The sequence below is a fragment of the Cynara cardunculus genome, assembly GCF_001531365.2.
Source record: "Cynara cardunculus var. scolymus isolate 2C chromosome LG 14, CcrdV1, whole genome shotgun sequence".
Classification (NCBI taxonomy): domain Eukaryota; kingdom Viridiplantae; phylum Streptophyta; class Magnoliopsida; order Asterales; family Asteraceae; genus Cynara; species Cynara cardunculus.
The window spans coordinates 2,022,647-2,039,403 of NC_037541.1; the positions used below are offsets into that span (position 1 = coordinate 2,022,647).

General features: G+C 35.5%; 2 protein-coding genes and 1 long non-coding RNA gene across 3 annotated transcripts; 2 read left to right on the forward strand and 1 right to left on the reverse strand.

Moving 5' to 3' along the window:
* The first annotated feature begins 986 nt into the window (after nt 1–986).
* Nucleotides 987–2,060, forward strand: LOC112526767. Its single transcript, XR_003070647.1, has 2 exons — nt 987–1,118; nt 1,867–2,060. It is a non-coding gene; the product is annotated as an uncharacterized LOC112526767 (long non-coding RNA).
* Nucleotides 2,061–4,288: 2,228 nt separating this feature from the next.
* Nucleotides 4,289–7,327, forward strand: LOC112526766 (pentatricopeptide repeat-containing protein At5g04780, mitochondrial-like). The gene has a single exon (XM_025137183.1). It carries the CDS (start codon nt 4,289–4,291, stop codon nt 7,091–7,093), a length of 2,805 nt encoding a protein of 934 aa, XP_024992951.1. The 3' UTR covers nt 7,094–7,327.
* A 1,134-nt stretch (nt 7,328–8,461) lies between these two features.
* On the reverse strand, nt 8,462–15,250 carry LOC112526315 (MACPF domain-containing protein NSL1-like). Its single transcript, XM_025136573.1, has 7 exons — nt 14,764–15,250; nt 13,468–13,706; nt 11,729–11,930; nt 11,205–11,288; nt 10,202–10,385; nt 9,917–10,083; nt 8,462–9,245 (listed from the first exon to the last, which is right to left on the reverse strand). Exons 1-7 carry the CDS (start codon nt 15,034–15,036, stop codon nt 8,559–8,561), a joined length of 1,836 nt encoding a protein of 611 aa, XP_024992341.1. The 5' UTR covers nt 15,037–15,250; the 3' UTR covers nt 8,462–8,558.
* Nucleotides 15,251–16,757: the final 1,507 nt, after the last annotated feature.

Genomic DNA, 16,757 nt, shown 5'->3' on the forward strand with positions numbered 1-16,757 from the left:
TTAGATATAAAAATCTTGGATGTGATATTTAATATTTATTTTTTATTGCATCAAATAATTTTTTTCTATTAAATTGATTTTTTTAATGCATTAGTAAAAAATAATTTTTATTGTGATAATTTGGATTCTTTTTGAAAAAATCTTCAATTTGATATCTGAATTTAGAAGAAGAAAAAAACGAGATTTGAAATGAAAAATAGATTTTATTGCATTAATTTTTTTTTAAAAACGAATTGTAGTTATTTTTCTATAATTATTTTGTAATTTTAAATAAAACGTGAAATATTAGTTTTAAAATAAAAATTAATATGACGTGGAATATCTTAGTTGACAAAAAAATCTGGATGATATCAGTATTAACAGGTCAACAGGTCTACCAGACCCTTAAATTAACAAAAAGTTTGATAAAGACCCATAAATAATGATTTTGAAAGTTGGTTCCCCAAAATAAAAATCAAGTGAAAGTTGGTTTCATTTTAGTGCAATTTTCCCATCTATATCGATACATCTTCAATTCAAACATGGAGCTTTTGTTTATTTAAAAATTGAAAATTTTAAATAGTTAATTTAATACTAATATCGATATATTTTTGTCAAATTTTTGTGATATCTTCAAATTTATATTTTATTCAAAAATAAAAACATCATCGGTTTTTTTCAAAATCACATAAGATCATATTATAACATCGATTGAAATAAAAAATAATATAAAATATTAAAATCAAAATATATCTCACTGCGTTACGCGAGTACCCTTTCAGTACATACAAAACCAGATAAAAACCAACTAAACAACGCCTAAATCTGTTTTTTATTTAAAGAAATTGTTTATAAAATTGGTGGGGTGGCCCACCTCACCACCAAATATTCCGTAGGAATATAGACGTTGGAAGTTATATAATTGCACCAAACCTCCTTTTAATTTAATTATTTTATTTTATTTTATTTTATATATATAATTGTTCCAAAACTCTTTGATTGCTTTTTATAGAAACAAAGAAAGGGATGGCGATGGTGGAACTCTTGGCAGTCGGGTGCACGGCAATCGTCATGTTACTCCATGGAACCAATTTTGTGTTCCATGCTTTCGTTCATCAAATCTCCGTTCGAACGATCAGGTAAATGTTCTTTTGTTCGAATCTCTTTTTTACCTTTCGGTTTCCTGGTCAGCTTACGTGCACCGATTCACCATCTAACGACCACAAATCGTCTGGAGTCATCGTCGATGAATCTCTGTAGCTACAATGGTTTTGGTAGCCATCTGGATTCAAACCTTGGGAAGATAAGATTTGCATAACGATTTAAGAATACTGAGTAAATTGAAGTGTCATAAGATCAACTTGATGAAGATCTAATCTTAGTAGATTCTGATTTTTGAATCAGTGTTGACGAATGCTTTATGACGTTTTCTTACAATTTGTTGATACTTATTTGGCTAATTCTCGAAATCAGTGACTACAACGTTTTTGACCATATTAGATCGTAATTAAGGAGCCGTTTACCAAATGCTTATCTGGGTAAGCTCTTACCAAGTCACATTATTTTATCGGATGAATATAACAAGGACCAAGAATCTTATCCGGTAAGAGCGAAGACAAGGACCAAGAGTCTTACCCAATAAGTGATGGCGACGACTCTTACCATGGTTGGCGCTTACCGGGTAAATTATTACATACAATGTCGTTTTGGTGGACTCAAATTGTACCCAATAAGTAATGATAGTGTTAAATTTTACCGATAAGCGCTTACCAGGTAAGTGTTTAGGTAAACGGCCCCTAAGAAGTGTATATGAAAGTTTATAATGAACTTGTCGAAGATCAGATCTCATATTTCTTCATAACTTTTTTTGTTTTTCAATCTTTGCAGTTTCTTGGGATGTGTTTGGTAACATACAGATGCGGAGATGAGTCGTTGGTGGTTGGAATTCGATTTCCAACGGAACGGAATTGTGAATATTTTTATATAATTTGTAGACAATAATTTGCTTGGTTTGGAATGTATTATTGATGCATGTTCTAAAAAAACCCAATTTTAATGAAGATGACAATGATTAAGCAGTATTTTCTACATTTTAGAATGATATAATTATAATTGGTACAGAAAATCTTATATCATGTATCAACCAACTTCTTTCGATTGGTACATGTTGGTACGGTTTTGTACCAACTAAAAGTTAAAGTTATAAATTTATCTATACTATATTATAAAGCATTTGACAAAAACTCTTAAAAACCATTTTTTATGCATGAAGTACTGTATATTGATGCATATTACTTAAAATTCAAGATTACAAGTAAATTATACATAAGTACAACTTATTAAAGCTCCATGTTTGAATTCGTGTAATTAATTGCGGATAAATATGACCAAATAGAGAATAAACATCTTATTTTAAAATATAAAAAATCTAAAATATAATTGGGATAATTATCGAATTCTAACAAAATAATTGATTATTATCTTTATAAAAAAATTATATTATTAAACCAAATATATATTATTTCATTATTGAACCTAATTAAAATTATAATAAAAAAACTGAATTAAAAAAATTACACAAAAAATAGGAATTTTAAATAGTTAATTTGATACTAATATCGATATATTTTTATCAAATTTTTATGACATCTTCAAATTTATATTTTATTCAAAAATAAAAACATCATCGTTTATTTCAAAATTATATATGACGATACTATAACATCGACTGAGATAAATAATAAAATAAAATATTAAAATCAAGATGTCTCTCACTGTATTGCACGAATACCCTTCTAGTTAATATTAACATATTTACCAACTAGATTTAGATGCACTAAAACCATCAAATCTCCAAAATCCAAGTAACTTGCTGATATGTGTTGTACCACTTATCATTACATATACAAACATTTAAATAATTTTCATATGATACAACAATTTATTAACAATGTATTACAAACGGTCATTGAGAAGCGACAACGGACCATGGATGTGTGGATGTGTCATGACTTATGAAGGTTGTTAGGATTGGGTGAATGAATTCATTTCAGTTCTATCTATCTATCTATCTATCTGTATCATAATTTAGCAGAACTGAAAACAATAACATTTTAAATTTAATATCAAAATATGTTGTATTATACTAGATTTTAATTATTACAAAAATAAGTCGGTACGGTGTTAAGTGGCGAACGACTTCTAATACCATGTATCAACCAAGTTTAGATAGTTGGTATGGTACTACCAACCAATTGGGTTGGTACCGACTCAACTGGTACCATATTAAATTTGTACAGTTGGTATAAGAATTGGTTGGTTTGTCATGGTACAGAATTGACACCCCTACCCAATAACACTTGTTCATTATTTTGCTTTGGAATAAATGCATTCCTTCAAAATTACTTTTATCGACTTCTGCATCACATGGAGCGTTTGAGCTAGTTTTCAGGGACAAGAATAGATGTCGTTCTTGAGTGGCTTCAACCATCAAAAGGAAGTCATTTTGATGATCACCACAAGTATATTCTTCTAAACTGATGCAATATTAGTACGAAATGGTAAGCGTCAACTCCTAACTATGTTAATTCTTAACCAGTTGTCTCTGACTACATTGGCACATATCAGATAACTTACTAGGACGAATCCAGTTACCTCAAGATTTTTCAAGTATACAAGATCAACGATTCTAAGCATATATAGATATTTTCGGGACATATTCTGTTTATCTCTTTCAACTTCAAAATAGATTTTACACCACAGATCCTAAGAAAAAAACCCGTGTTTTGATTATTTTTTGTTCCCCATAAAATACCTATTTCAATTTTAATTTTAAGATATATTTGATGTTACGGAACTATAAAATCCATTCTTATACTGTACCAGTATAAATATAAGAGCATATCTAGCAGATTCTTTAATTTCATTTTCAAAATAGAGAATCAAAATTCAAAATCTCCAAAAAGAATTGCATTCAACTCCAACATATTCTTCATTTTGGAGATTACGTTCATTATATTATTAAAATAATTTATGTATTTATTAAAAATATTTATTTGTCACTAAAATCATTTTTGAGAGTTCTCCAAATTTAAAGAATTTCACTCCCTGTTTTGGATGATCTATTGGAGCAAAAAATTGCTAAGAATTCTTATTTTCTCAATTTTACTAAATCTGTTGATAACTAAAGGGACTGATTCGAGTCAAATTTAAAGTTAAAGGGGTTAAAGTGTATAAATGAAAACCTTATGTGTTCACGTTGGATATAACGCCCGTGAGTTTTGACCCGTTAACTATATGGATCCGACCCATGTATCTCCGGCGATTCTTTTCCCTCCACAATCCTCTTCAACCACAATTTGAACTCTGCAAATCGATCATTTTCGTTAAATGCATCCATGCTCTCGCCGTAATCACCGAAAATACGCAAAGTACGACTACTTTAAGAATAACCCACGATGCTGAATGGACACCCAGCTCAATTTCCTACTCAAAACTCTTATCACAATGCTGCCAATCGAAGTCTCTCAGTCCAGGGCTACAGATTCATACCCATCTGATCAAAATCGGGTTAGCGAATGATTCGAAACATAGGAATCATTTGATCAATTTGTACTCAAAGTGTCGGCTTTTTGGTTGTGCACGCAGGTTGCTCGATGAAAGTCCTGAACCAGATTTGGTTGCTTGGTCTTCTTTGATATCTGGGTATGCCCAGAATGGTCTTGGTGAAGAAGCCATTTTGGCTTTTTCGGAGATGCATTCATTGGGTATTAGGTGTAATGAGTTTACGTTCCCTAGCGTGCTCAAGGCGTGCTCGATTAAGAAGGATATCGTTGGAGGGAAGCAGATACATGGAATTGTGGTGGTGACTGGTTTCGAGTCCGATGTTTTTGTTGCAAACACGTTGGTTGTTGTGTATGCAAAATGCGGTGAGTTTTTGGATTCAAGGAGGCTTTTTGATCAGATACCGGATCGGAACATAGTTTCTTGGAATGCATTGTTTTCTTGTTACACACAGGGTGATTTCTTTAAAGAAGCGATATATTTATTTCAAGATATGGTTAGTAGCGGAATAAGGCCAGATGAGTTTAGTTTATCGACCATAATCAATGCATGCACAGGTTTACATGATGTAAACCAAGGGAAGAAAATTCATGGTTATTTGATGAAACACGGGTTCAGTTCTGATCCTTTTTCGTGTAATGCACTTGTTGATATGTACTCAAAAGTTGGAGATTTCGAAGATTGTAAACAAGTCTTTGAGCACATTCCTAATCCCGATATTGTTTCTTGGAATGCGGTTATTGCTGGCTGCGTGCTTCATGAATTCAACAATATGGCTCTGGAGTTATTGCTGAAGATGAGAAGGTCAGGAATAACACCAAATATGTTTACTTTTTCTAGTGTTCTTAAAGCTTGCTCTGGATTAGGTTTACAAGATTTAGGCCAACAGTTTCACTCCATTTTGATAAAATCAGACATAGAATTGGATCCATTTTTGTGTTGTGGGCTAATAGATATATATTCTAAATGTGGTGAAATGGATGATGCTACACGGGTATACGATATGATGCCAGAAAAACAGTTGATTGCACTAAATGCTCTGTTATGTGGACACTCGCAAAACGGAAACGACCTTAAAGCTCTATCCATTTTTGCGGAGAAACATAGGGAAGGAATAGGATTTAACGAGACCACTTTGCTTGCAATCCTCAATTCTGCAGCGGGTTTGCAAGATGTTAACGTTAGTGAACAAGTTCATGGGCTTTCTTTAAAAACCGGATTCCAATCTGATCCTTTTGTCGTAAACAGCCTCATTGATTCTTACGCAAAATGTGGTCATTTGGAAAAGGCGACGATGGTTTTTGATGATTCGCCTATTGGGGATTTGGCAACTTTTACATCTTTGATATCGGCTTATGTTCAATCGGGACAAGGTGAGGAAGCTATGAAGATATACTTAAAGATGCAGGATTTGGAGCTTAAGCCGGATCCGTTCATTTGTAGTTCTCTTCTAAATGCTTCGGCTAGTCTTTCTGCTTATGAACAAGGTAAGCAAATCCATGTTCATACCCTGAAATTCGGTCTTTTATCCGACGTTTTTACTGCCAATTCTCTCGTCAACATGTATGCTAGATGTGGAAGTATAGACGATGCAAGCCGTGCGTTCTCTGAGGTTCCCGAAAAGGGTATAGTGTCGTTTTCAGCAATGATTGGAGGACTTGCACAACACGGGCACGGCGAAAAGGCCCTTTCTTTATTCGACAAGATGCTAAAAGACGGTATTGCCCCTAACAACGTCACTCTAGTAAGCGTCCTATGTGCATGTAACCATGCCGGACTAGTAACTCAAGCTAAAAGATTCTTCGACTCAATGGAGGACGTCTTCGGAATTAAACCAACGCAGGAACATTACGCTTGCATGATCGACATTCTTGGCCGTGCTGGAAAGCTAGACGACGCGATGGATCTTGTAAACAATATGCCATTTGAAGCTAATGCCGCCATTTGGGGGGCGGTTCTTGGTGCTGCGAAAACTCATAAAAGTGTCGACCTTGGTCAACGAGCTGCCGAGAAGCTGATGCTTATTGAACCCGAGAAGTCGGGAACCCACGTTCTTCTTGCGAATATATACGCATCCGCCGGTTTATGGGATAACGTTGCGGAAATTCGGAGATCGATGAAAGATAGTAAGGTCAAGAAAGAACCTGGGATGAGTTGGGTTGAAGTTAAAGATAAAGTTCACACATTTATAGTAGGAGATAGAAGCCATTTTATGACCAAAGAAATCTATGAAAAACTTGATGAATTGATGGATTTAGTTGGTAAAGAAGGGTATGTTCCTGTTTTGGAGATTGATCTTCACAATGTGAAAAGAAGCGAAAAGGAGGTTCTTTTGTCGTACCACAGCGAGAAACTTGCGGTCGCTTTCGGGGTTATAGCGACTCCTTCGAGAGCTCCGATTCGGGTGAAAAAGAACCTTCGCGTTTGCGTAGATTGCCACACGTTTTTCAAATACGTGTGTAAAGTTGTCGCGAGAGAGATTGTCGTTAGAGACATTAACCGGTTTCATCATTTCAAAAACGGATCTTGTTCTTGTGGCGATTATTGGTGAACTTACTTAACTTTATTGGGATAGAGGTCAGGTCTGTATACATCTTTCCTTCCAGATCCATCTCTAGTTAATATGCTGGGATCTTGAAATTTCATGTTACTTTGTCATTTTAAGACATTTTTGTTGTTTTAATTTGTTTGGCAGTTGCTGAATAATTTGATGTAGAATGGTTAAGTGGTCAGAATGCTTAGTGTAGAATGAAATATGTTCGTTTGGTAACTGTATAGAATAGACAGTCTGAATGACAACAAATTATTATTTTTAACCCTCCGTATGGTGTAGTTCTTAATGAAATATAGTTGTTTGGTAAATATTTGAATAAAAATTTGCAAATATAACTACATACTTAATATTACTCGTTCAAAACAACATTTCATATTAATCCAAACAAGCATAACATTACTTGTTTAAGTTCTAGATCACGTAAATTAGCCATGCCATCTTCATCACCTCCTGCAATTTCTTCTTGTCCCTCAGCAATATACATGGGATCATTATCGTAATTTATGTAATCCATGAATAACTGATCATGGATATAACTACATAAGCCGTCTCATGTTTATCAATATCAAAAAACAATATCGAACTCCTTCCGAGCCGTCTCATGTTTATCAATTTCTTCTGTAACCAAACACTTACTCGGGTAAGCACTTACCAACTCACATTACTTCACTGGATGAATATGATAATGACTAAGGTGTCGTTTACCAAACACTTACCCGGGTAAGCGCTTACCAAGTTGCTTTACTTTACCAGATGAATATGGCAATTACTAAAAATCTTACCCGGTAAGAGTGAATGCAAGAATTGAGAGTTTTATCTGGTGAGGACGAGGACTCTTACCATGGTTAGCGCTTACCGGGATAAATTGTTGCATACGATGCGTTTTAGTGAATAAAATCTTATCCGATAAGTAAACGATAGTGTTGTATTTTACCGGTAAATGCTTACCGGGTAAGTGTTTAGGTAAACGGCCCCTTAAGAATCTTACCCAGTAAGAGCGAAGCAAAGACCATGAGTCTTACCCGGTAAGTGAAGACGACGACTTTTATCACGGTAAGCACTTACCGGGTGAATTGTTGCATACAATGTCGTTTTGATGGACTAAAATCTTACCCGGTAAGTAATTAATAGTGTTAAATTTTACCGGTAAGCACTTACTGGATAAGTGTTCGGTAAACGACCCTTAAGTTTTTTTTGACAAACAAGATTCACCTTCTAACGATTTAAAAGTTCAATCAAGAGGCAGACAAATAACTCTTTATATTATTAAATATTTTTAATAATATAATAAATATTAAATCTTCAAAATAAAGAATATTGGAGAATATAATTTTTTTAATTATCTAAAAAAAATATGAAAAATTGTTTTAAATGCTCTAATCAGCAATTAAAAAAAATGTACAATTAGCAATGCATCATGTACAAAAAATCACAGCAATCCTTAAAACTGCTGTAAATTTCTTCACATCAAAATGGAGTCTTCTAACAGTATCGTCAACAATGAATACTTCACTTTCACCCTAATTCTACCTCCCTCCACACACAGCTTTGCTCCGGTCACCACCCAATATCCCGGAGGATCTTCCGGGCCCCGCACCATCTCCTTCGTGTCCACGAAACTCGACATCTTTGGCGGTCTCGATGGCGGCCCATCCGGATAGATGGCGGAGTTCAAATCCACCTTCACCGGCTTCTGTTCCGGTGTAGCAAGTCCCATGCTGAACGGTGTGCTCATCAACGTCGACATGAGTCCCGATTTCCGAGAATGCATGGAGGGTCCGTCCCATTCGGACCGTCGGATCTTTGCCGATCCGACCGTTGAGTATCCTAGTTGGAGGAAGAGGACCTTTTTCATACCGACGCCTTTGACTTCGAACCATGCTTTGGTGACGATGGAAGCCGAGTCGTCGATGTGGGTCTCGGTGTGCTCGACCGGGACAGTGCACACGTGCGAGAATATGTTCCATTTGACAGGCTCGACATACCCTTTTTCGATTGGCTCGTAATTAGGTTTGTAGGTGATGTCGTCGGAGAGTTCGAGCATCTTTGGAACCGAAGAGAGGTGTTGTAGATGGATGGCTAGCCGGTCGCTCTTCCGTCCTTCTAAGTACAAGCGTACGCCAGTGACCGGCCGATTCTCGGAATCAACCTGTAAACACACAACCATCAATTTTTTCGATAGCCAAACGAACCCAATATATTCCACACAGAGTCGGTATCTGGAGGTAGAATGTAAGCTAAGGGTGCGTTTGATATTCAGACATGTTAGCACAGAACAGGACATGTTGTTCAACGTTTAGTAAGGCAAAACTGGACAAAACATAACAGATAAAATAACCAATTTATCCCTAATGAGTTGTTTATGATTTTGATTAATTTATGTAATTTATTAATTATAATAAGATAAATATTTAATATATCATTATAAAGACGATTAAAAGTGACACCAAAATGAAAAAATTATGTAGTTTCCAATGTTTATTTTATATCTTTTCTATATTAATATTAATATTAATATTAATATTTAATAAATTACATAAATTAACCAAAATATAGAAAGCATATAAAAATAATATTTTGAGATGAGTAACATGAAAGTTTAAAGAAAATAAAATAATATAAATAAAATTTCAAGAACGAACAGGGAGACGTATTTGATGTTTTAGAAGAGAATCAAATTTTATTTTGAGGTTATATTGGTAAAATATAAGTCTATTCCACCTTGTTCCATCACATAAAAGTCCTGCTAAACGTGGAATTCATCTTTTGTCCTGTGTACCAAACGCACCCTTAATTCAAAAAAAAATGTCGAGATTTTACCTTGGTGGTATTGACATAGAGCCGAGGACCCAAGAAAGTGAACTGAAGCGATGGGGTCGGGTTTCTTTTGCGTCGAGGAGCAAGCGCAAGATCACTGTATGCCGGCGCCCATTGCCGTGGCAATTGGAACTCCAGAAATTGATCAAGTTCCTCAATCGGCGGTTTGTCTATGAACGATGAAAGCAAATTACAACATAAAAAACACGTTTCAACAAATTCCCTCTACTTTTTCGAAAATCAATCTTCCATCCGTGCACCCATATATAATAAACGAAACAAACTCACATCGAAGGTACAGATTGATCGCGTGGCTCAGAAATCCACTACCACGAACACCGCTTAGAAGTGCAACGATCGGAACAAACGACATAGCGATGACATTAGGCGATTGTGATACAGTCGAAAGCCAACGTTTGTGGCTTTGACCTTTGTCAATACCTCCCCGACGAACATGAATGCTAAGTAGATCCTGAAAGAAAACAATCGAATAGCTGTTATGTAACATTCCAGGCCAATCGTACCAGATATTCTCCGCTTTATCCATGCCTCGACTCGCGGTTTCTAAAAAGCGTCGGATAGAGGAGGTATTCCAGTCCCTTATGGGTCCATTTGGTATCCAGGATAAGACACGACAACTGTTCAGCATTTGGTAAGACAGAACTGGATATGACAGAATAGAAAGTTTATGTAGTTTACAATTTTTATTTTATACACTTTCTATATTACTTTTTATTATTAATATTTAATAAATTAACCAAAATATAGAAATCATAAAAAATAATATTTTAAGGACAGTAAAGTGAAAGTTTAAAGCGCATAAAATACAATAATTAAAATTTAAAAAATGAATAAAATGTAAAGACATAGAAGTATTTGATGTCTTAGAAGATAATTAGATTTTATTTTAAGGTTATATTGGTAAAATATAAATCTATTCCATGGGGGTCTTTGTGCCACTTTATCCTATCTGTTCCACATAAAAAACCTACCAAACATGGAACGGTGGAATTCCCCTGTTATCCCTGTTCTGTTATGTCCCTATTTTTTTATCTCCCATCCAATGTACCAAACGTACCCTATATGGCAACCTCTGTTCCCCTCCCAATGAATGTGGGATCTCACATCTTTGAAAGCAACAGACTGAGCCAATAACCTCCAAATCAACTCAAAACCATGATGAAAGTTATTGTTTGTCCATAGCTTTGAGCTTATAACGAGCTCATAAATCTAATTTTCTACCCATCTGGGACAAGTTGTTAGAAAGGCGGTCGGGAAACTAAGAGCTTACGTCCTTCTTGGAGCGAGAAACAACGGATTGTCGTAGAGAATTCGCGAGTACCGGAGGGAGATCCCAAGCTACGGTTCGTTCATCCTGTATGACACCACAATTGCAGTAAGAACACAACTAATGTAATGTTTATAAAGCAATACGAATCAAAATGCAACAATCTTTGGTTTAGTTCCTATTTAGTGCAACGAATAAATATTTTTTTCTCGATCTACATAACAAAGTTTCAAGATTTTCTATTTTGTACCAATTTTGACCCGTAACCTGCTCAGCCCGTGGCATTTGATGACATAAATACTCGTTTAAGAAATGGTTACGACAAAGTGGGCGATAAACTTGACAGACACGTTATCGAATGTTACAAGATCAGCAAGTAAGCGATCAAAATGGGTACGAAACGGAAAAATTTGAACCCCAAGAACCAACTATTCATGTTTTATTCAGGAAGAATATGCATGATATTCATCAAGAATATGCATTATACGAACTATATCTATATGGTAACAGTTGTTTGATGAACGTACCTTTTGCTTTAACGGTTTATCAGATCCCGAAACAGAAGCTTCAGATAAATCTTCGGACAATTCATCATCTGCTAGCTGCTTTACCAAATTCTGCACTTCCGCTGGCTCAAGATTTGAACTTTGTAGCTGCTTTAGGTAAATTACATCTTTACCCCCCATCTTTACCCCAACGACAATATGAGTACCATATTTATCGATAAACCTGAGAAAACGAGGTTACTTAGCTTAAGATTCTTACAAGATCAAGCAAAGTCACCATATCAAGTAAGAGTATTATTCCCTCCATCTCAAAATAAGTGTCCATATTTCTATTTTAGTTTGTCCCAAAATAATTGTCCAATTTAAAAAGTAAGTGTCTACTTCCCAATTCTACCCTTAATCATGAGATGCAAAACTCATACGCAATCAATTTTAAGGGTAAAATTGTCATTTGCCCAGATAAAAAGTGTAATAAGTACACATTTCTAGTGTCTACTTTCCAACTCTACCCTTAATTATGAGATGGAAAACTCATTGCTCCCTCAATTATTAAGGGTAAAATTGTCATTTGCCCAGATAAAAAGTGTAATAAGTGCACATTTCTAGTGTCTACTTTCCAATTCTACCCTTAATTATGAAATGGAAAACTCATTGCTCCCTCTATTATTAAGGGTAAAATTGTCATTTGCCCAGATGAAAAGTGTAATAAGTACATTGTTTTAAAACCGTATGCCTTTTTCATTGTGGACATTTATTTTGGGATGGAGGGAGTCGTATACTAGGATCAGGACCACCAAGACTTCTTCAGCACAATAATATGTTGGGTTATTTGTACAAAAAATGTTGACTACGCAGTTTTGTTTTGACTTTCTATATATAGCATGTGGACCACCAAGACTTTGTCGACGTAAATAATTTGTAGGGCCTGTCTTCTTTATACAAAGAGTTGAATATGTCTAAGGGGTTGTTCGGTTGTTTTTCCATTAAGCTCTGTATGGATAAAGTTGTTTATATAGATTAATCCGTCTAGAAGCAAGGTGTATACAAAATAGCGAAGGGAAATCGGTCAATTGGTATATAGCCAGACATGAACCAATATATCAGTCACATGGTCCCCCTTTCAAGAAAATAGCCGCTCTACTCTCATTGATGAAATGAGGCGTATTACTTTTGTCTTCCAAAAGAAATTAGAGAGGCACGGGCTATAGTTTTACGTTCATTGATGAAAGACCCTAAACAATGTAAAATTGGACCCCAAAATTTTGGGGGACCTGTTCTAAATCACACATTTAACATGCTAAAGAACGGCCCTGTCCACTCTCATGCTAAAGGACAGTTCTGCATATATCTCACCCCCCCATGTCCCATCAAGGTTATTTGCCCTTTCTGACAAATTTGTTTTAAATGCATGACCTTCTGACAAATTTAAGAACGCCTATGCCATATAGTCATATCGCTTGACAAATTTGGTTTGAGCTTGGCTCCAAAGGTCAAAAGTACCAGGAGGTACCAAGTTCAAATCCAAGGAGGAATAAAAATCCCCTTGTGGCCACGAAGGTTCAAATGTGGTGACTCCGGGCTATCTGCAAAGCAGGTGGTCGCCCTGGGATTAGTCGGCCCCCATAGCGGGTTGGATATCCAGGTTAATAAAAAAAAATATGCTCGTACGAACTTAAGAGCATTTTCACGTCCATTTAACAACAAATTCCTTAGGGAACATTCAGATATCAAGTTTCATAAGATGAGTAAAAAGGTCATACTCGGCAAGTGCAGTAGGGTCCCACGAAGAAGGCACTTCTTGCTTCACCTTCTTAGATAACGTGATTTGCGCTTTTGCTAACTCGATGTTGTACAATGTAATAAACCAACCATCGAAAGCTAGATTCTTCGTGGTGGGCGCGTCTTTTTGCCAACACCCTTTATAACCAAACATCGAATTGAAATGCCCAGAAGGTATCTTTCCCGATAAAGATAAATCCTGATTAAACTGCTCCGACATCTGATATACACACACACATATACATATAAATATATATTAGAATTATCACCGTATCCGGTTAGCATTGACTTTTGAGGTCAAACCTATCATGTATCAATTCAAAACCAACAAGGATTCTACTAATGGTATATGTTCATTAACATCCACATGCTTTTTTTAAGTTTATATAATTCATATACATATATCATGATATTTGTGAGAGTATATAAAACTCTTTCATTAGATTACTCTTCCAAAGAGTCGTTTTAAAAAAGATTCCAACGTATGTTGAGCGGAAATGGTTCAAATTTGTCTGATGGGACACTCTAACATGCCCCCTTCAATAGAGGGGGCTAGACCAGTACATATTGCCCCTAGATTGTGGAGTATCTAAAGTGATAGACCCACTCTAATATCATGTCAGAATATGCAGTACCACTCCAAACAAGATAGGTCCCAACATATACGGCCTAAGTTTGGCAGATGTGAGACTCAAACATGCCCCCTTCAATAGAGGGGGCATGGATGTGTCAAAAGAGAGCTAGACGACTACAAATTGCCCCCAGATTCTACAGTATATAGAGTGAAAGAGGGAAGTTAAAGGGGAAAACCCGAAAAAAATGAAAAACTGAGGAACATCCTAGTAACTGAATGGGGTTTTTGTACAACAAGTTGCTTATATATATTACTTGTGTGCATATGTATATTTTCATTTTTTTACGGTTACCAATCAAATTACTCACAAAAATGGGGACTCTTAAGGGGGTGTTTGGGATTGCTTAAAAAACAATTTATTGACTTATTCCGGTGTGACATCGGTAACAATCACTTTTGAGTGTTCATATAAACAACTTACATCGATGCCAAACCGGTAATAAGAAGTTTTTGAAGAAGTTAAACCATTCTGACTTATAACAAGTTACAGGTGCTTGAAAAGTATAGGTTGTTTGAAATAAGCAATCCCAAACAACCCCTTAAACAATATCATTACCAATTTCTGATTCAAAACTTGCTAGGTCTGAATTCAAAAGTCAAAGGGAGAAATTAGGTCTGAATTTGAAGTTAAAAGTGGGCTTACCTGATTAAACGAAAGAACATCTGAATGAAACCTGGTTCGTTCGCCTTTATCGCACTTAATCGACGAAGGAACATTGGGAACAACGACGCCGCCGGGAACCACCAGATCCTTAGTTAGGGTTTCATCGAGTTCGATCAGGGTTGACCCGGATGGACCCGGTTTACAACCGGTTAACCGGATATCGCAAGTGAGATCATAACCATACCCGATCACAGAGACCGCCTTCTCCGCCGCCGATTGAGGATCAAAGAAATTCGTCTTGTAAATTGACATTTTATCCGTCTACTTCAGCTTCTAGGGTTTCAAAGTATTCGATGAATTTAGGAGAAAAACGATGAATCCAGAGAAGGGAAAATTGGGGGTTTCGTAAAATTGTTCACATGAAACTCTTTTTGGGGTTATGAAAAATGATTTATCGAGATTGAGTTGGTGGAAAGCTTCGTTGGTTGGTCATGGTGGTGGGTTTGTGGAGTTGGACAGTGTGAATGGAGGTGGTGAACAATGGCGGCCGAATGGGTGTTGTGGGTTGGTGACACGTGGCAAATGGTATGGCTGTAAGAGCTGACCTTTTAGAGTCCTTGAAGTACGAATTAATCAATGAAAGCTACTTTCCCTTAAAAAGAAAGACTTGGTCGTTTTAATCTTACCATATCAACTCAATTAATTTAAATCATTTAGTTCTTTATTCGGACAAAAGTTCATCAAACAACTTATTTATTTGTTTCGGCGTAACACTGGTAATAAACATTTTTTAGTGTTTGGATAAACAACTTATATCGATGCTAACCGGTAATAAGAAGTTTTTGAAGAAGTTAAAGTCTTCTGACTTATAATAAGTTGATAAATGTTTTTATAGAAAAACATAAATTGTTTCAAGTAAACAATCCCAAACACCCCCTAAATAAAACTTGTCTTCAAAGATACAGATGTAAGGGGCGTTATTTGACTCACTCAGGGTCTAAGACTGTAGGAGGGGGCGAGATTGAACCTGAGAACTGTCTTGTATTCGGGCAAAATGATCCTACCCTTTTATCAATTGAGTTACACGGCGAAGGCCATTCATTTATTTATTCAACTTGGAGTCTAATCTTCAATTTTATTCAAGATTTTTTTAGTTTGCTTTATATTATTCTTCTAAAAATATTAAATCTTGTCAGTTTTTCGACAATGAAGTTTATCTGTGGTCTCCTCATGGCTTCTAATAGCCACTTGTATTTTCATCTCAGTTGAACGACCATCACTATTAAAAGGGTTCATGAATATCGACCCTCGAGTTTGACAACTGTAACAAGTAATGCTGGTAACTTTATTCTCCGCAAGTGATCCTTTCCGCTTATGACTTGTTTTTCCTCTACGTGTGTTTCTGACCATACATTTAAGCTCAATGTTTGCCCCCTTAGAGGAGATTTTGAAATTTCTCTTATTTTATATCTGATTGTAAGATATAGAAAATTTATCGCTTTATTATTAAGAGTAAATGTGTCTTTTGGTTATTTATAATGTGTAATAACTATCAAATTAATCAACTTCTGTAATTTTGATATCGATATATTGTTTGCTATTGTATTTTCTTTGATTTTGGAACGCCCCAAGTTTTGGGGCAAGAAGTAACGTCAATGGTTGAACCTAATTGGAAATTGTTTTAACTTGTGGGCCAGGGGAATTATTACGACTTTGAGGGTGATGGACAATAGTTGGCAACTGAGCAATGTATACGTTTTTATGATTAAGATGGTGGAAACTACAGATAAAAATCACTTGTCCCAAATTCTCATGTTATATTCTCGTTTACCAATCGCATGAGTACACATCAGTAGATAGAGAATGTGAACTTTTAAGAAATAAATTTAAAATATATAAGATATGATGTGTCATCGTTTCATTGGTGGGACAAGGATAAAACGTGTGATTTTGCGACAACAGATTTTTTTATCCAGAAACTACCTTACCATTTCATTCCCCACTAAGTAAAAAAAATCCATAAAAATATTGAG